General features: G+C 37.3%; 1 protein-coding gene across 3 annotated transcripts in view; it reads left to right on the forward strand.

The window, feature by feature from the left end:
• The window catches only part of FGF12 (fibroblast growth factor 12), a 614,102-nt gene that overhangs the window by 565,540 nt on the left and 27,026 nt on the right, over positions 1-21,536 (forward strand). For all 3 annotated transcript variants that reach the window (XM_066347563.1, XM_066347562.1, XM_066347561.1), the window contains one exon: positions 15,699-15,897. In XM_066347563.1, coding sequence (XP_066203660.1) covers positions 15,699-15,897 — 199 coding nt within the window. The remainder of the gene's footprint in view (positions 1-15,698; positions 15,898-21,536) is intronic.

Here is a 21,536-nt window from a genome sequence, read left to right on the forward strand (position 1 = left end):
TGGTGGACTTAGAATTAATAATATTAACACACTTCACATAAACTATAAAAACATTAAAAAATATATTTCAAGGGGGCAGCAAGATGGCGATGGAGTAGGCGGACGTACCAACTTCCACCTCCCAGAACCAAAGTGGATTACAACTTAATTTTAAGAACCATCATCTGGAAAAACTAACTTTGGACTAAACTAAGAGGACTCTAACCAAGGAACACTGAAGAAGCCACACCGAGACTGGTAGGAAAAGCGGAAGCGCAAAAAGGGATGCCTGGCTTCCAGGAGTGAACGGCAGCCCAGAGGAACTCGTGTGGTGGGAAGTGAGTTTAGCAGAGAGGGGAAGTTCCTGGGCCCCACGAACTAAGCCCCAGCCTATAGCCCCAGAGCCTAGAAAAGGCATATGGACAGTATTTAGATGCGAAACAAGTCAGGATACTGTTTGTGAGTAAGAGACAGATCCCTCAGGCCCTGGATTCTTCTTAAAGGGACCACACAGAAAATCTCTTACAACCACTAACTCGGGACTCTGGGGGATGGGGAGAGATGAGAGGAGCGGAGTAGCAAGAGGAACAAGTAATCTAGGAAGCACAGGGAGAAACACTTTGAGGGACAGCCACCCTAATTCCTGGGCTGAGTCACTCCCCAAATCTAAAGTGAGTATTTCCCCTAGAACCAGCAATACCAGCAAAGGGAAGCAGGACACCAGCCAAACAATCTCTCCTGCAGCACTCAGAATAGAATCGCTTAGAAGTAGGGAGCCATCAGGAATACAGTAGTGAGTGCTAAGGTCTGATCTCATTGCTCTCACCCACACAGCTGAGGGCTCGCCAGAAGGCAGGTGATGGTGGGAGGTGGAAGCATGGTCCTGTTGTCAGGAGCAGAAGCCAGGCCAGCAACAGCTGAGGCACAGTGAGAGCTCAGTCCCACCCTGCGGGGGCGGAAGAAGCACACAAAAGTGATCCAACCCGGCTGCAGGCTGGGTGAGCAAGAGCAGTGCCACCTGCTGTCCCACCCGGCAGGGGCAAGGCAAAGCCTGAGAACCACAGAGATCCACAGTGGAGCATGGGTGTGCAGCCCCACCCCCAGAGCCAGGGCTTGCAGCCTGGTGCACTAGCGCAGCCCCGCCTGCTGGGGTGGGTCGAATGCTGGGGAACAAGAGGAGACCTGCGGCTGAGCATAGCTGCGCAACCCAGCTCAACCCATGGGGGTGGGGCAGAGGCCAACGCTGGCCAGGGCTTGTAGCCCTGGCACGTGAACACACCCCCGCCCTTGGAGGAGAGGTGGAGACTGCAACAACTGCCACAGCAGGCTGGTGCCGGCAAGCCCATACCCAAATGCCCGAGGCAGCAACAGAAGGGGTGGTGGGCCTGCAGACAGACACACCTAGGGCACACAAAGGTCACACCCATTGGACTCCTATGGCAACACCGTTATTATACACAGACAAAATTTGAAGGCAGAGAAATGCAACCTAAATGAATCAAGAGAAATCCCCAGAAAAGGACTTGAATGAGTCAGATATAACCAAATTACCAGATGCAGAGTTTAAAATAATGATTGTTAGGTTGCTCAAAGATCTTAGAACAACAATAGTTGTACATAACGAGCACCTAAATAAAGAGATGGCGAATATAAAAAAGGACATTGAAACAATAAAAAAGAATCAGTCAGAAATGACAAATACAATATCAGAAATGAAGACCATAATGGAAGAAATTAAAAGCAGGATTGATGTAGCTGAGGATCGAATCAGCAAGTAAGAGAACAAGATAAACGAAGGCAAGGAAGCAGAGCAACAAAAAGAAAAGAGACTCAAAAAGTCTGAGGAAACTCTAAGAGAGCTCTTTGACAACATGAAGAGAAATAAAATCCGCATCATAGGGGTTCTGGAAGAAGTAAAAGAACAAGGGGTAGAGATCTTGTTTGAAGAGATCATAGCTGAACACTTCCCTAAATTGATGCCAGAAAAACTTACACAGGCTCAAGAAGCACAGAGAATTCCATTATAGAGAAACCCAAAGGAATGTACACCAAGACACATTATAATTAAAATACCAAAGCTAAGAGATAAAGAATACTAAAAGCTGTAAGAGAAAAGCAGTCTATTACCTACAGAGGAGCCCCCATAAGGATGACATCTGACTTCTCAACAGAAACAGTTGAGACCAGAAGGGAATGGCAAGAAATATTCAAAACAATGCAGAACAGGAGCCTATAACTAAGACTTTTTTATCCAGCAAGGCTATCATTTAAAAGTGAAGGAGAGATAAAAAGCTTCCTAGACAAAAAAAAAAACCCTCAAAGAATTCATTACAACCAAGCCAATGCTGCAAGAAATGTTAAAAGGGCCTGTTGTAAACAGAACAAAGGGGGAAAATAATATAGTAAAAGAGGAATGTAGCTTTAAAGAACAAAATAGTAATAAACAACTACATAGCAATAATAACCTTAAATGTAAATAGATTAAATGATTCAATTAAAAGACATGGGGTAGCTGCGTGGATAAGAAAACGGGACCCATACATATGCTGTCTACAAGAGACACACCTCAAAACAAAAGATGCACGTAGACTGAAAGTAAAAGGTTGGAAAAAAATATTTCATGAAAATGGAAATGAAAAAAAATCTGGGGTAGCAATACTTATATCTGACAAATAGACTTTAAAACAAAGGCTATTGTAAGAGATAAAGAAGGTCACAACATAATGATAAAGGGAGCAATCCAACAGAAGATATAACAATTATAAATATCTATGCACCTAATAAAGGAGCACCTAAATATATAAAGCAGACTTTGATGCATGTAAAGGGTGAGATCAACAGCAATACTATAATAGTAAGGAATTTCAATACCCCACTAACATTACTAGATAGAGCCTCAAAAAAAAAATTAAAAAGAAACAGCAGCCTTAAAGGGCACCCTACACCAACTGGATTTAATAGATATCCTCAGAACCTTTCACCCTAAAGCAGCAGAATATACATTCTTTTCAAATGCTCATGGTACATTCTCTAGGATACACCACATGATAGGGCACAAAAGGGGTCTCAACAAATTTAAGAAGATTGAAATCATACTAAGCATCTTCTCTGATCACATCAGAAAAACTGAAAAATACTCAAACACTTGGAAACTAAATAGCATGTCATTAAATAACAAATGGGTAAACAATGAGATCAAAGAAGAAATAAAAAAAATCCTAGAAATGAATGATAATGAGCATACAACAACTCAAAATTTATGGGGCACAGCGAAAGCAGTACTGAGAGGGAAGTTTATAGCATTACAGGCATACTTTAAGAAGCTAGAGAAAGCTCAAATAAACAACCCTGCATCTAAAAGAACTAGAAACAGAACAGCAAGTAAAGCCCAGAGATAGTATAATAGAAGGAAGGAAATAATTAAGATTAGAGTGGAAATAAATGACATAGAGGCTATAAAAATTATAGAGAATCAATGAAACCAAGAACTGGTTCTTTGAAAATGTAAACAAGATCGATGAACCTTTAACCAGACTCACCAAGAAAAAAAGAGAGAGGACTCTAATAAATAAAATTAGAAATGAGAGTGGAGAAATAACAACTGACATACAGAAATACAAAGTATTGTAATAAAATACTATGAAGAACTGTATGCCAAAAAATTAGACAACCTAGGTGAATGGACAAATTCTTTGAAATATATAATCTTTCAAAAGCAATCTGGAAGAATCAGAAAACCTAAACAGATCGATTACAACAAATGAGATCGAAACAGTTATCAAAAAACTTCCAAGAAACAAAAGCCCTGGGCCAGATGTCTTTATAAGTTAATTCTACCAAATACTCAAAGAAGAACTAACTCCTATCCTTCTGAAGCTATTTCAGAAAATTCAAGAAGAAGGAATACTTTCAAGTTCCTTTTATGAGGTGAGCATAATTCTGATTCCATAACCAGTCAAAGACAACACAAATAAAGAATATTATAGGCCAATATCCGTGATGAATTTAGATGCTAAAATCCTCAACAAAATATTAGCAAACTGGATCCAGCAGTATATGAAAAAATCATACTTCATAATCAAATAGGATTTATTCTGGGGAGGCAAGGTTGGTACAATATTCACAAATCAATCAATGTGATTCATCACATAAACAAAAGGAAGGAGAAAAACCACATGATAATTTCAATACATGCAGAAAAAGCATTTGCTAAAATCCAGCACCCATTATGATCAAAACTCTCAGCAAAATGTGAATACAGGGAACATACCTCAATATGATAAAGGCCATTTATGACAAACACACAGCGAACATCATACTCAATGGGCAAAAATTAAAAGCAAACTCCTTAAGATCAGGAACAAGGCAGGGGTGCCCCCTTTCACCACTCTTATTCAAAATAGTTCTGGAAGTCCTAGCCACAGCAATCAGACAACAAGAAGAAATAAAAGGCATCCAAATTGGAAAAGAAGAAGTAAAACTATCATTATTTGCAGATAAGATGATATTGTATACAGAAAACCCTAAAATCTCAGTCAAAATACTACTGGACCTGATAAATGAATTCAGCAAAGTGGCAGTATATAAAATTAATACTCAGAAATCAGAGGCATTTTTATACACCAACAATGAACTCTCAGAAAGGGAAATTAAGGAAACAATTTTCTTCACTATTGCAACAACAAAAAATAAAGAACCTAGAAGTAAATTTAACCAAGGAGAATAAAGACTTGTACTTGGAAAATTATAAAACATTGATAAAAGAAATCAAGGAAGATACAAACAAGTGGAAGCATATACTGTGTTCATGGATAGGAAGAATAAACATTATTAAAAAGTCTACAGTACCCAATGCAATTTATAAGTTTAATGCAGTTTCTATTAAAATACCAATGACATACTTCAAAGATATAGGACACATATTCCAAAAATTTATATGGAACCAAAAGAGAACACAAAAAGCCTCAACAATCTTGAAAAAGAAGATTAAAGTGGGAGGTATCACAGTTCCTGGTATCAAGTTATACTACAAGGCCATTGTACTCAAAACAGCTTGGTACTGGCATAAAAACAGGCATACAGATCAGTGGAACAGAACAGAGAACCCGGAAATAAACCCACACCTTAATGGACAACTGTTATTTGACAAAGGAGGTAAGAGCATATAATGGAGTAAATACAGTTTCTTTAACAAATGGTGTTGGAAAAACTGGACAGCTACCTGCAAAAAAATGAAACTAGACCACCAACTTACACCATTCACAAAAATAAACTCAAATTGATAAAAGACTTAAATGTAAGCCATGAAACCATAAGCATCTTAGAAGAAAACATAGGCAGTAAGCTCTCCAACATCTCTCGCAGTAATATATTTGCTGATTTATCTCCACGGGCAAGTGCAATAAAAGACAGGATAAACAGATGGGACTATATCAAACTAAAAATATTTTGCTCAGCTAAAGACAATAAGAACAGAATAAAAAGACAAACTACACAATGGGAGAAGAGAACATATTCAACAATATGTCTGATAAGGGGCTAATAACCAAAATTTATAAAGAACTTGTAAAACTCAACACCAGGAAGACAAACAATGCAATCAAAAAATGGGCAAGAGAAATGAATAGACAAGTTTCCAAAGAGGACATAGAGATGGCCAATAGACAGATGAAAAAATGTTCAACATCACTAATCATTAGAGAAATGCAAATTAAAACCACAATGAGATATCACTTCACACCTGTCAGAATGGTGCTCATCAACAAAACAACACAGAATAAGTGCTGGCAAGGATGTGGAGAAAAGGGAACCCTCCTGCACTGCTGGTGGGAATGCAGACTGGTGCAGCCACTCTGGAAAACAGTATAGAGATTCCTCAAAAATTAAAAATAAAACTGCCTTTTGTCCCAGCCATCCCACTTTTAGGAATACATCCCAATGACACCATATCACTGATTCAAAAGGAGAAATGCACCCTCATGTTTCTGGCAGCATTGTTCACAATAGTGAATGAGGATCTGGAAACAGCCCAAGTGTCTGTCAGTAGACGAGTAGATTAAAAAGCAGTGATACATATATACAATGGAATACTATGGGACCATGAAAAAGAAGGAAATCCTACCTTTTGTGACAACGTGGATGAACATGAAACTATTATGTTAAGTGAAATAAGCCAGGCAGAGAAAGAAAAATATCATATGACCTCACTCATTTGAGGAATCCAATGAACAATGTGAACCGAGGAACAGAATTGAGACAGAGGAGGAATCAAAGGGACCCGAGGAAGGGAGAACAGAGGGAAGGGGGATGATAGGATGGGATAAACCTGAAGGGAAGGGGGAAGGGCACCATAGGGAGGAGGGCAAGGGAGATGTTGAGGGGAATATGGGGGAGGGGCGATGCATTCGGGGTGACATTAGAATCTATGTAAACACAATAAATTAAAATCAATAAAATATATTTTATTTCAATATAATATATATATTTCTTTTTTTTTTAATTTTTTTTATTCATTTTAGAGAGGAGAGAGAGAGGGAGAGGGAGAGAGAGAGAGAGAGAGAGAGAGAGAGAGGAGGAGCTGGAAGCATCAACTCCTATATGTGCCTTGACCAGGCAAGCCCAGGGTTTCGAACCGGCGACCTCAGCATTTCCAGGTCGACGCTTTATCCACTGCGCCACCACAGGTCAAGGCATATATTTCAATTATATCTCTGTTCTTTCTGAAATTCCTACATATATTTTTGCATTATAGCTTTCACTTCAATATTATTATTTATGCTTTAAAATTAAAAGAAGAAAAAGTATGTACTTTTATATACATGAACATATTTATGATTTCAGTGCTGTTTATCCCTTCCTGTATAACCTCGTTCCATCTGGTATAATTTCCCTTCAACCTGAATAACATCTTTTTTAGCATTTATGATGATGTGAGTCTGCTAGTAATGAATTCTCTCATTTTGTTTGTCTGAAAATATTTTTACTTTACCTTACCAATTTTAAAGGCTATGTGCACTGGATATAAAATTATGGGTTCAATTTATGTTTTATTTTAGCACTTTAATCACTTCACTTCATTGTCTTCTAGCTTCCAATGCTTACAGATTTGATGAATCTTTTTCCCTTCTCTGATTCACATTTATTTATTTTTCTTTATCTTTAGTTTTCAGAAATTTGGTTACAGTGTGCCTGAGTGTAGTTTTGGTATATTTATCCAGCTAGGAATTTGCTGAGCTTCTTTAATCTGGATCCATAGGAATTTTTATTTGTACTATATTTGATGAATTTAAACAGATTTATTCATTGTTTCACCTTTATTCTATTTCTTGTCTTCCACATATGTTAGACTGCTTAATACTGTGGAGGTGTCTGTTTCTTTGTATGTTTTGGAAATCTTTATTTATCTGTGTGTTTTAGCCTGGGTAATTTCATTAATCTGTCTGCAGGTTTGTCCGTGCCTTTATTTCCAGTCTCCATTTGTCAATAAATACATCAAGTATCTTTTGTTCAAATAGTATCCTTTTCAATCCTAAGATTTTCATTCAGTTCTTTTTTTTTATTGTTTCCATTTTTGCTGCTGCTGGTTTCTATTTTTTTACTAATCATGTCCTTCTCTTTCTTTAAGTCCTGTGGTATATTTATAGGAACTGTTCATCTAAACCTGAGTTATCTTGTGATCTTTTCTATTGACTACTTACACTGCCTCACTTATACCCGTGTTTGTAATTTTTATCTTATGTTAGATATTTGTATGCTATGGTGCAGTGTGATCATCTTCTGACAAAGTGTGTTGTGTGTTTCCCTTGGCTTTTAGATAAATAATTAGTAGATCCTCTTGATCTTATCAGGGTGTGTGTGTGTGTTTGTGTGTGTGTGTGTGTGTGTGTATGTGTGTATAACACAGGGCTGGCTGTTTAGGCCTATTTTGTGTCTGTCTTTAGTCCTGGGGGTGGTGGTGGGGATCTTACTTAGCTGTGATCATTAATTGGAACCTGTTTTCTGAAGTTTTCAATGAATGCCAATGTGCTTATGAAAGTCTCTCATTTCTGGCTTGTCTAGAAGTTCAGCATACCCCAGCCCTGCACAACCTCTGGCATCTTCATTCAGCTCTCGATCCTGCAGTAGCTGTACTATACTTTATAGGCTTTGAGAATCTTGTGCTGAGCATGTGCAGTCTATTGACAAGCCCAGAGTCCTTAGGGAATTCCCATTGAGTCTTCCCTTCATTCCACCAGCTTCCTTTTCTCTGGAACTTTAATATACAAATTCAAGGTCCTTTATAGTCCTAATCCCCAATTTCTGCCTCTTCAGTTTAAGAAGAACAAAAATGCTGTCCTTCAGCTTCATCCTTCCATATGAGGGTTGAAAAGAGTCCCTTGCAGAAAGCCAGGCTTAATGGGTGCTTACCTCATATATCTTCTTTCTGAAGTTTATAACCCTGCAATTCCAGTTGGCAAGTGACAAGAAACTATTGCCTTATGTATTTGTACACATTTTACCATTGTTTACAACAGGAGTTATGCACGATACCAATTTTTTTGTACTTCAAAGATGTTGACACATGGAGTTTTAAAAATAGGGAAATTTCATCTTAAAACAACACATTTCCAGGCTTAGTTGATAATTTCTGGGGCTCTTTAGAATATTCAAAATGACTTTCCAAAAGCATTGCAATGTTTAAATTGAAATATGGGAATTTGCTTGTCCCCAGAAAGGGAGGCAGAGACTGAGGCACCAGAGGCACACGTGCCCTTTCATGAATGTGTATGAGGCCTTGATTTTCAAACTCAATCAGTGGGGCATTTGGTGAAATACTGTGTACATGCTCACCTTGTAAAAACCAATGATGTTTTCAATGGAGAATTGTACCATTCCCCCAAATAACTGCTCTGTCTGCAGAACATTCAGAATCTTGGAAATAATTTTGACAATGACAGAGAATTGTAATAAGATATATCCCTTCACCCACTGGCCTCCTAATTCCCACTCCCACCCTACCTTTATATTTGCAAGCTTCTGGCTAGTGGTTAAATCAAATAGCTATGTGCTATTGTACCTTATTAGGTGTTAAGGACCTGAAAAATCACATCACATCTCAGATTCATGTCAAAAATATGTGTGTGTTAGTACCATTGAGTTTGCGACAGCTCCTAGCAACCCTATGAATGAGTAATGTCCATAATATTCGGTCTTCAACAAGCCCTGCTCAGCTTCTGTATACGTATGCTGACACCTTCTCTTATGGCGCCAATCCATCTCCTATTTGGTCTTCCTCTTTTCCTGCTGCCTTCTACTTTCTGAGCATTAGCTTTCCCAAAGAACCCTGACTTTCATAGTGTGTCCAAAGTAAGACAGCATTAGTTCTGGCATTTTTGGCCTCCAGCAATGTTTCAGGCTTAATTTGCTCTCAGACCCACTTGATTATCTTTTTGGAGTCCAGGGAATCTGTAGAGCTCTTCTCCAACAGCATATTTCAAATGAATCTCTTTTTTCTCTTATAAGCCTTTTTCACTGTCTGACTTTTACATTTGTACATTGAAATATTAAGGTGTGGAAGGCCTTAGCTTTGGTCTTTAATGACGCATCTTTGCTCTTGGTGATTTTTCTCAGTTCTTTCATTGCTGCCCTTCAGGGTCTCAGCCTTCTCTTGATTTTTTTTTTTTTTGCTGTAGCCTTCACTGGAATTGATGACAGAACCAAGGTAAGCAAAGTATTTAATTATTCCAGTGTCTTCAATGTCTGTGTTAAAGCTATGTCAAAAACATCCTCTTTCAGGAAAAGAGAAAGGGTCAGATTTATTTGTGTGCTCTATGTATAGATGGCCAAATTAACCTTAAGCAAAGTAGCTTTGATTAGCCTTTAATAGGAAAGAGAAATTCTGGATACACTATTTGGATTCTACAACTGAAGTTACTTTTCTCAACCTACTTTTCTTATATCAGTTAATCATTTGAAAATTTTAACTAGAAGGGAATAAAATGAGTAATAAGCCAGACTATGTTAATCACACCTTTGTTGTCTTGTTTAATAATCACAGCCCTATAGTGATGATAGTCTTAGTTTACAGATGACACTAAATTTTAGAGAAATTCAATATTCTGTTCAAGTTTTAAAATCAAGGATTTGAGCGTCGGCCTAGCGTGCGGAGGACCCGGGTTCGATTCCCGGCCAGGGCACACAGGAGAAGCGCCCATTTGCTTCTCCACCCCTCCGCCGCGCTTTCCTCTCTGTCTCTCTCTTCCCCTCCCGCAGCCAAGGCTCCATTGGAGCAAAGATGGCCCGGGCGCTGGGGATGGCTCTGTGGCCTCTGCCTCAGGCGCTAGAGTGGCTCTGGTCGCAACATGGCGACGCCCAGGATGGGCAGAGCATCGCCCCCTGGTGGGCAGAGCGTCGCCCCCTGGTGGGCGTGCCGGGTGGATCCCGGTGGGGCGCATGCGGGAGTCTGACTGTCTCTCCCTGTTTCCAGCTTCAGAAAAAAAAAAAAATGAAAAAAAAAAAATAAAATCAAGGATTTGAATCTATGTGTCTTGTCTTTATAATTATGTTTCTTATATACCACAGTTTTTACTATTTTATGATGACATAAATTTACCTTGTTGTTTTGTAAGATACTGCAAAGAATATGATAACAAAGAACATTTATTTTTAGACAAATTAGTTCAGTAGTTTCTCAGTAAAAATTATCTAAAAAAGTATACAAATAAAGATTTATATATCTGCAGAGTATTTCTGAAGTTATAAAATTAGGCTTGTTCTAGTCAAAGCAACACAGTTTTTTTGGTTTTCATTTTTTGCTTTTGTTTTTTGCTTCATTTGAGATAATTTAGCATTTTCTTTGATTCATGTCAGGATGGGAAACGATAGTTCTCTTGTGTGATTTAATATCATTATATCTGACAATACACTTGACAAAGCAATGGCTAATATACCTGGGATTTTCAAGTTCTGACCATCTAAAAGCCATTAATGAAATGAGCAAACCAGAACCTTCACAGCCAAGTAGTCAGAGGTTACATAATCAAATGGAGCATATGTCTCTGGAGTTGTTGGATGTAAACTGTGTTTAAGAATCATCAAGCTTTCTATTCTTTTTTTCCTTATATACTACCCAATAAACAAGGTGGCACAGTAAACAGAAAAGATGCTTTTATACATTGAAAAGAATTAAGATTTTGCATTCTTTTCCTGAAAATAGCAAAATGGGAGAATCTTCTGTATCTAGCGTATGTTTAAAAAATCAGTAATTTTTACTTATCACAGCGAGAACCACTAGTTATAATTACTTCCATAATAGCAAAGTTTATTTTCTCTGATTATATCTTGTTTATGTTATGTATTTTTTGTTTTCTTAATAATATATTGTCCCCAAATTTTGGTACATGAGCACTACTTTTGAAATAACAGTATTCTTTTAATGGCTCTTTAATTTCAAAAATTATTTATTTTATATGAATAATGTAAGTATAAAAGACGTAAGTCAAAAGGGATATTTGTTATTGTGCAATTCAACAAGTGCTTTTATATTTAGGGGAATAGGGAACCTAATGAGAAAAATGATTTTCTTAGTTTGAACACAAATTAGACAGATGCAAAAATAAAAATCCAGGTCTTATGGTGCCTTTTAACCCACTTATTTTATTGAAATAGATATTTATTTTAAGTCCAAGAACTGATGAGAATACAAATGAATATAACAATCATAGTGCTTACCATCAAGAAGCTTAAATCGATTCATATGTAATATAGTGGCAGATAGTGTTATGAAGAAAAAAGGGTTAGAAAGTGACTGGAAGAAGTACTAAATTATTAAGGGTAGTCAGGGAAGGTCTCTGAGAGTCACATTTGAGCAGTGACCTTAATGAAAGGAGAGGTCAAGCTGTGTTCATGTTATGGAAGAGGTTTTGAAGAACAAAGGTTATCAGTCGTGAAGGATTTGAAATGGGTTATGCTTGTTGTTTTTGAGAAACAGCAAGGAGACCAGTCCTGTGGTACAATGAGTGTCCATTTATTCATTTCACATTTATTCCATGGATTATTACACCCAGAGCAGTAGGGAGGAATTGGGGATCTGCAATGAATAAGATAAAGATAAATCATATATATGGGACAGTTTAATTATATCAACTCTACAGAATTAGACAAATCATATATTTCTACATGAGTTAGAAAACATACATTTTGCACGTAAAGCTAGGAGGAGCAAAAGTGGTTGTGAGTGAATCACATGACATTCTTCTGTGTCATGCTAAAATGTAGAAATATTTTTTAAGTTATGATCTCAAAGTAGTTTCTGTGAAGGAAATGTCGATTAATTATATGGGTGTTTATAGTTATTAAAGAGCTTGCATGTGTTGTATAATCTTTAAATCCCCACGAGTCTGCAGTAAATGTGTCTTCAGTTTATAGTAGGGAAAATCAAGGTTCAAAGAGGTTTACTGATTTGTCAAAGATTAGTTTGACAATTTGGAAAATGTACCTGAAATTTAAGGAAAAAATATTTTCCAGAAACAATTTATTGTGTATTTCTCCACATGTTATTGGAAATTCTCTTTTTCTGTTGTGTTCTTTTTATATCTTGATGTTATATTTTAATTAAAGTGGTGAGTTTTAACTTAAACAATTTTACAAGCACTATTTGTAAATAAAACATGTAAGTATATGCATTATATGCCTACAATAAGAAAGTGAGAATTGGCCCTGGCCAGTTGGCTTAGTGATAGAGCACTGGCCTGGCGTGCAGGAGTCCTGGGTTCGATTCCTGGCCAGGGCACACAGGAGAAGCGCCCATCTGCTTCTCTATCCCTCCCCCTCTTCTTCCACTCTGTTTCTCTCTTCCCGTCCCGCAGCCAGGGCTCCATTGGAGCAAAGTTGGCCCGGGCGCTAGGGGTGGCTCTATGGCCTCTGCCTCAGGCACTAGAATGGCTCTGGTTGCAACAGAGCAACACTGCAGATGGGCAGAGCATCGTCCCCTGGTGGGCATGCCAAGGGGATCCCGATCGGTTGCATGCGGGAGTCTGTCTGATTGCCTCCCTGTTTCCAACTTCAGAAAAAAAAAAAAAACAACAAGAAGAAAATGAGAAGTAGAAACTGACACTAATATAATATTGAATGTCAACTGTAATAGAAATAAATTAAAAAATGAGAAGTATAAAGAATTGGAGAGATAATGGAAAATATATTTTTCTTTTAATAAGTGCTCTGAAATTGTTATATTTTCATCTTAAAATCTGTCTATAACCTATAAGTGAATGGATGTTATTGATATAAAATTGCCACGCATCCTATGTTAGCCCATCATATGGGAAAAACTTGCTTTTAAGAAAAGAACGATTTGAGGAAATAATATTTATTATTTTACTTAATCTTCACCATACTTTTTACCCTTCTATGGATTTTTATTTGACAAATAACATATATAAAAAGTGTGCAAATCCTAATAGAGCTCAATGAATTTTCACAAACAAAATACACTCATACAACAAGTTCTTAGGTCAAGAAATAGATCATTATCAGTAACCCAGAGTCCTCTCCCCAAGCTTCATCTCAATAACTACCCTCCCTGATGAAGATATATTATTGCTTATAGTTGTAGTTTGTTCTTTTCACTGTTTGGTAGTATTTTATTGTCTGAATATTACACATCCATTTCACTATTGATGGCCATTTGGGCTGTTTCCAGTTGGAGCTATTATAAATAGGGCTGCTATGACCATTCTTGTACATGTCTTTGGGAGACAGATAGATGGATGGATGGATGGATGGATGGATGGATGGATAGATAGATAGATAGATAGATACATAGATAGATAGATAGATACAGTCTGTCCACTGTTTCCATGGGTTTCACATTCATAAATTCAACCAACCTTGTATCAAAAATATTTGAAAAAAATGTTATGTTGTGTTGATGTGTACTGTGGATTTAGGCCTACCATAGTTTCATCTGAACTGAACATGTGCAGACTTTCTTTTGGGGGGGTATTATTTCCTAAGCAATACAGAATAACAACTATTTACATAAAACTTACATTGCATTAGGTATTATAGTTAATCTAGAGGTGATATAAAGTATACAGGAAGATTTACATAGGTTATATGCAAATACTATGCTATTTTTTGTAAAGGATTTGGATATTTGCAGATTTTGATGATTTGTGGGGATCCTAGAACCAACACCATGCCGATACCAAGGGATGAATATAAATGGGTATATTACATTTGAACATAAATCCAGGAGTAGAATTATTAGATCAATATAATCTACTTATATTTATAAATATTGCCCAACATTTTCCCAAAGTAGTTTATCAATTTATTCTCCCTTCATTTAAGTATGGGAGGTCCATTTGCTCCACATTCTTGTCAACATTTAGCATAAATCTACCTTCTCATTTTAGCTATGCTTAACTCATAATGGGGTGTTTTTCTAGCTTTATTGAGGTATAGTTAACAATTGAAAGTTATATATATATATTTAAGGTGTACAACTTGATGATTTGATATATATGAATATACTGTGAAATATTCATTATAATCAAGCTAATTAATATATCCATTATTTTACATAGCTACCATTTCCTTATTTTTTGGTTTGTTTATAACACTAATTCATAATCCAGCAATTTCAGTTGGGGATATATCCAAAGGAAGTGAAGCAAAATCATGATATGGAGGAAATATCATTACTCCCATGTTTATGTTAGTATTATTCTCAACAGCCAAAGTATTTATTAAAGTTATTATAAAATTTCATCATAAGTCAATAAACAAGATACAGGCAGAAAATATGAGCTTGAGAGGCAGTGATTGTGAAGCAATAAATGCGAGTCTGGCATCGACTCTAATTTTTGTGTGTATGTATGTAACTTTGAATTAATCATATAACCTTTGGTTGTCTCACTTGTCAGAGTGGAGTTGAACTGAAGGATTTTTCAGGTCCCTTCTTTCTTAAAAAATCTTTATTGAATTTATTGGGGTGACATTGGTTAATAATATTATATAAGTTTCAGATGTACAATTCTATACTGTACCATCTGCATATTGTAGTGTGTGTTCACCAGGTTTCTTCTTGAACTCATTTTGTTTGTTTACAATCTCATTTTGTTTCATTGAAGATCAAACAATGTAATATAATATTTTTTTCTACTACTTATTCCTAAGTATTTTTATCTGAGAATTTGATTACTAAGTAAAAACAAAACAAGTGTTTCCAAAAATTAAAGGGGGAGTTACTTATATTCAGCAAAGAGGTAGTAAACAGGTGATTTTGTGGTTCAAGCAGCCTCGGCTGTGCAATAGATTTCTGTACATCTAGCATAGACGCTTCAGAAACATCTGGCGAGACTGTGTGTGCTGTTTTGTTTGGCTTTGAGTTCCAGTATAAATGCTAAGGGCCACTGAAATGTTCAATGGCCAGTTTCTTAAATTTACAAAACATGCTGTGATCAGCATTTGGACCTGGGCACAGTCTTGATATTAGCCCAATGTGTGACTCTAGCCTAAGCAGTTCTCTTCTGTAGGGTGAAGGCTGTTCAGAAAGAGAATCTTTTTTCTTAATTTTGCATGATGAATCTTTATAACCAGGGGCTAAAATAAATTATGTACAATTCCCTCTCACTTGTTCTTATCAGCAGACCTATATTTCAGGTTCATTGTATTTAAGCATTTGCTGATTCATTTTAAAACCCTTTCTCTCTTTTGTATTACTTTTCTCCCTGCAGGATGTTTTCACTCCAGAATGCAAGTTTAAGGAATCTGTGTTTGAAAACTACTATGTGATCTATTCTTCCACCCTGTACCGTCAGCAAGAATCAGGCCGAGCATGGTTCCTGGGACTCAATAAAGAAGGGCAAATCATGAAGGGGAACAGAGTGAAGAAAACCAAGCCTTCATCACATTTTGTACCAAAACCTATTGAAGGTATGAAACAAACTTCTCTTCTTTCTACTCTGGTCAGTGTGTTCCTGCCAATTCTCCTTATCGCTTCACTTCACTCCCTAGAGTTTCCTTAGAATATGATGCACCAGGACAAAAATTCAGAAAACACAGTAGTACAACTTCATATTAACAAAATTATATTACAAACACTCAGTACTTAGAAAAAGTGTTTGAATATGGAAAGCTAGAAAATTCCTAAAAGTAGAAAAGCAGTAGAAGTCACCGTTTGGAATATAACTTCCTTCTTTTAATGCCTCAGGCTACTCCCATGAAAAACCAGGAATACTATTTTAGTGCTTTAAACTTTTCAAACGCCTTTTAGAAACAGGTTTATACCCTAATCTCTACATTTTTATGAGCATATCTGACAATATAATATAATATATATTTTTTGTAATTTTTGAGTAAAGAAAATAGCATGTACTAGTGTGATCAGTGAGAATTTCTTTATAGTATTAAGTTTTATCCTCAATTGCACTTAAAACTTCCCCTCATGCCTGACCAGGCAGTGGCTCAGTGGATAGAGCATCAGACTGGGATGCCTAGGACCCAGGTTTAAAGCCTCGAGGTTGCTGGCTGGAGCGCAAGCTCATCCAGCTTCGGCGTGGGCGCACTAGTTTGAGCGTAGGGTCACTGGCTTCAATGTGGGATCATAGACATAGTCCCATGGTCGCTGGCTTGAGCCCAAAGGTCTCTGACTTGAAGCCCAAGGTCACTGGCCCATGGTCGCTGGCTTGAGCAAGGGATCACTTGCTCTGCTGTACCCCCCAGGTCAAGGCCCATATGAGAAAGTAATTAATGAACAACTAAGGTGCTGCAACAAAGAATTGATGCTTCTCATCTCTCCCTATCTGTCCCTCTCTTTTTCTCTATTTCTGTCACCAAAAAACAAATAAACAAACAAACAAACAAAAAAACAAACAAAAACTTCCCCTCCTTTTATCATTTAATATAATTATATTTAATTGGTATTTAATATATGACATTTCAAGTTGAGCAGTGAATTAAATTTTATGCTGCAGAAACCCACTTTTGCAATTTCTTTCTCAAATAGGATGAGATTATATCTTTGGAGTGACCACATATACTGAATTCAGACAGGTTTTTTTTTTTTTTTTTTAATGTAGGCTCAGAAAATAGCAGGGGTCTGGACATGTACCAAAATAACATTCTTTTCCTTTAAAGGTCACATTTATACTTTCTTAAAACATTAGTTCAGGCTCCTTGTCTGGGGAAATGAGAGAATTGAGGATATGCATTGCAATGCATTATATATTTTATTTACATATGATTATTGAATATTTGGTTTTGTCGAAAATGTCAGAGAGACATATGGCCCATGACAAAAGTCTTTGGTATTTGGTCCTTTTGAAACACCCATGGAGACATTTGGTCCACACTGACCCTTCTACCTCACCCCATATGCTATTACCAGCTAGGCTACTGAAAAGAAGAGAGTTATTACTGGCATTGCAGCCACAACACAGTTGTTGTACCAATAAAGTATGATAGTATTTTTAATATATTAATGTTGTAAACCAAAAGTCTAAATAAACGTTATGGGCTATCTTAGAGGTTGGGAACCTATGGCTTGCAAGCCAGATGTGGCTCTTTTGATGGCTGCATCTGGCTCGCAGACAAATCTTTAATAAAAATAATAATAACGTTAAAAATATAAAACATTCTCATGAATTACAATCCATTCATTTCCTACCGCTCATGTTCTTGGTTGCGGGTGGCTGGAGCCAATCACAGCTGTTCTCTGGGACACCACCAAATTTTTATTGGATAATACATAACGTACACGGGTCGTTGTATGTCTGTCACGGAATTACATTTTAAAATATGTGGCGTTCATGGCTCTCTCAGCCAAAAAGTTTCCCGACCCCTGGGCTATCTGAACCCAGAGTCTGGATATTTTGTACAGAACCAAATATCATTTCCTGCAAGGAAATGATATATACATGCACACACACACAAACATATACATTATACTATGATATTGTATAGTATTGCTTTCCCCTAAATATCTATAAGACATGGTCTGGTCAACCAGTATAGGGACTCCATACCTGTTGCAGAATACATATGACGGAGACTGTCAGCAAACTTTTGTTAAATCAATACTATGTTTAAGGCATGGGGAAATGTGACTTTCAAAGCTTCTAGTCTCTCTCAAGCCTCCCTGCACACCCTATGCTTTAACCACCCAATACTGAACTTTTTTATCTGCACTATCATTTCACTAATTTGGGCTCTATGTAGTTTCCTTTGCCCTTATTTCCCAACAATTTCCATGTTTGTATGTGCCCTAAAATGCCCATTAGTTCTCATAAAAAATTAATTTAAGAATCAGTACTTCTGTGAGGGCCTCCATGACTTTCTTCAAATAGAATTAAGCATTCTGTCACCTTAACTTTGTATACATTTATCTCCCTGAGAAATTAATAAATTGTATTAAATTTACTTAATTTCTACACTGTCTCATCTTATCCATGGTTTGTGAATGAACAGAACATGTTTTATTTTTCCTTGTTTCCTGAAATCTCCTTTTCTCTTATGAAATACCTGGCGTATCACAGAGATATTCAATTATCAGTTGTCAAATAAGTAAGTGAACACATGAATGAACAAACAAATGAATAGATATCTATAAAGACAAAGAAGAACTACCTATTCCAGAGAACTTCATAGTATTCTTGGAGATATGAAATGTTTACTAATAGCAATAGTATAACGTAAAAGAGATATATTGCGCCTGACCAGGCGGTGGCGCAGTGGATAGAGCGTGGGACTGGGATGTGGATGACCTGGTTCGAGACCCTGAGGTCTCCAGCTTGAGCGTGGGCTCATCTGGTTTTAGCAAGGCTCACCAGCTTGGACCCAAGGTCGCTGGCTAGAGCAAGGGGTTACTCAGTCTGCTGAAGGCCCGCGGTCAAGGCACATACGAGAAAGCAATCAATGAACAACTAAGGTGTCACAACGAAAAACTAATGATTGATGCTTCTCATCTCTCTCTGTTCCTGTCTGTCTGTCCCTATCTATCCCTCTCTCTGTAAAAGAAAAAAAAAAAGATATATTGCATGTTGCAGGAAATTCAGTTGGCATTTAGAGAAAGAGCTATCACTTCCACCCAAAGAAAACTATCATGGAAAAGACTATATTAAGGTACCTTCAGTTCTAGGCCTGGTTCTGACCATTTGAGATAAGAGGTGGAGATTAGTCAGGACAAAAACACAAAAACTCTAGGAACCTCGTGAGTAAAGACAGGAATGTTCCTGCTTGTAGGGTTAGGCAAAGGATGCCTAAGAAATTACTCTGTCCAGGTAGCTCAATTGATTAGAGCGTCATGCTGTTATACTAAGTTTGTGGGTTTGATTCCCAGTCATACAAGAATCAACCAATGAATATCTAAATAAGTGGCATAACAAATTGATGTTCCTCTCTCTCTCACTCTCTCAGTCTCTCACTTCTTTTCTCTAAAATCAGTGTATAACAAAATTTTTAAAAAGAAATAGTATTTTTTCATGGACAAATATATTGATTCTAAAAATGATGTTTTTGGACAGATTTTGCTTTTAACTTTGAATCTTTGTGCATGTAAATTGACATTTTCTAGATCTTTGCTATTGTGAACAATGCTGCCAGAAACATGGGGGTGCATTTTTTTTTCAGTCGATGATATGGTGTCCTTGGGATATATTCCTATAAGTGGGATGTCTGGGTCAAAGGGCAGTTCCATTTCTAATTTTTTAAGGAATCTCCATACTGTTTTCCACAGTGGCTGCACCAGTCTGCATTCCCACCAGCGGTGCAGGAAGGTTCCCCTTTCTTCACATCCTTGCCAGCACCTATTGTGTGTTGTTTTGTTAATTAGCACCATTCTGACTTGTGTGAGGTGGTATCTCATTGTGGTTTTAATTTGCATTTCTCTAATGATTAGTGATGTTGAACATTTTTTCATCTGTCTATTGGCCATTTGTATGTCCTCTTTGGAGAAGTGTCTATTCATTTCTTTTTCCCATTTTTTGATTGCATTGTTTGTCTTCCTGGTGTTGAGTTTTACAAGTTCTTTATAAATTTAGGTTATAGACGAGTGGATTAAAAAGCTGTGGTACATATATACAATGGAATACTATGGGGCTATGAAAAAGAAGGAAATATTACCTTTTGCAACAATATGGAGTGACCTGGAAACTATTATGTTGAGTGAAATAAGACAGGAAGAGAAAGAAAAATATCATATGACCTCACTCATTTGAGGAATCCAAGGAATAATGAGAACTGAGGAATGGAGTTGAGACAGAGGAAGGATCAAAGGGACCAGAGGAAAAGAGGACAGAGGGAAAGGTGATGATAGAATGGGATAAAACTGAAGGGAAGGGGGGGTGCTGTTGGGAGGGGGGAAAGGGAGATGTTGAGGGGAATGTGGGGAGGGCAGATGCATTTTGGGTGACCCTAGAATCTATGTAAACACAATTAGTTACATAAAAAATAAATATAAAAAATGAAATATAATGGAAATTAAAAAAATAAATTGATATTTTCTTTTTTGGTTGTTTTGCAAGGATTCATTCCTTTTTTTTAAAAGACTTTATTTATTCAATTTTTTTCCAGAGAGGAGAGAGAGAGGGGGAAATAGAGAGAGGGGGGAGGAGTAGGAAGCATCAACTCCCATATGTGCCTTGACCAGGCAAGCCCAGGGTTTCGAACCAGCGACCTAGTGTTCCAGGTCAACCCTTTATCCCACTGCACCACCACAGATCAGGCTATTCATTCCTTTTATGATGAATATATTTCATACAGACCCTTGCCCCAAAAAGAAATACCTATAACCTGCTGTCGTAATCAGCTGTGCTTTGGCTATCAGGTTTCCTCCTGAGTCCGTATATTTGGGAAAGAAATGCCTGTTCCTCGTTCCAGAACTGCTTTCATTTTACATTGATTGATACATGTTAATACAAATGTAGAAAGAGGAGACTAGACATTTCTGTTTCTGTATGTTGAATTAGATTTGCTGCATATAACACAAAACTCATGTGAAGAGCAGTTTAGTCATAAAAAGAATTATTCTTTCACAAACCAAATCTAGATGTTATCTGTTCAGGGTGAGTTCTGTGTCCTCCCCATTGTTTGGGACCCAGGCTGTGTCTAGATTTTATTTCCTCTCACCCTGATGTATTGTACAACCATGCATCAACACCACCACAAACAGTGGCCCTGGATCTGCCTTGATCCCCAGGACTCAACTACATCATCATTCCAGTCAGAGGGCAGAGAGAGGAAGGGATGAAGGAAATGGAGGCAAAGGACTTTACCCATGTTCTTTTCAGGATGGTCCCGATTAGCTGCCATATGATACCTCCATCACACTGACCACAGGCCAGTCAGGTGACCACACATAGGTGCAGGCAAGACTAAGAGTATGGTCTTCTTTCTGGATGGCTCCCTAACAAGTAAATGTGACAGAATGGGATTAGAACAACTAGGAGGCTCTGCTTCAGCCTGCCATTGTCCTAACTTTAGCATAATTTTCCAATATTTTTCATTAACAACATTTGGTTGACTTTTTTTTACTGATGCTTTTGGATGATTTACTTTTTTTCTGGGAAAAAAAGAAG

The sequence above is a fragment of the Saccopteryx leptura genome, chromosome 8 (genome assembly GCF_036850995.1).
Source record: "Saccopteryx leptura isolate mSacLep1 chromosome 8, mSacLep1_pri_phased_curated, whole genome shotgun sequence".
Lineage (NCBI taxonomy): Eukaryota > Metazoa > Chordata > Mammalia > Chiroptera > Emballonuridae > Saccopteryx > Saccopteryx leptura.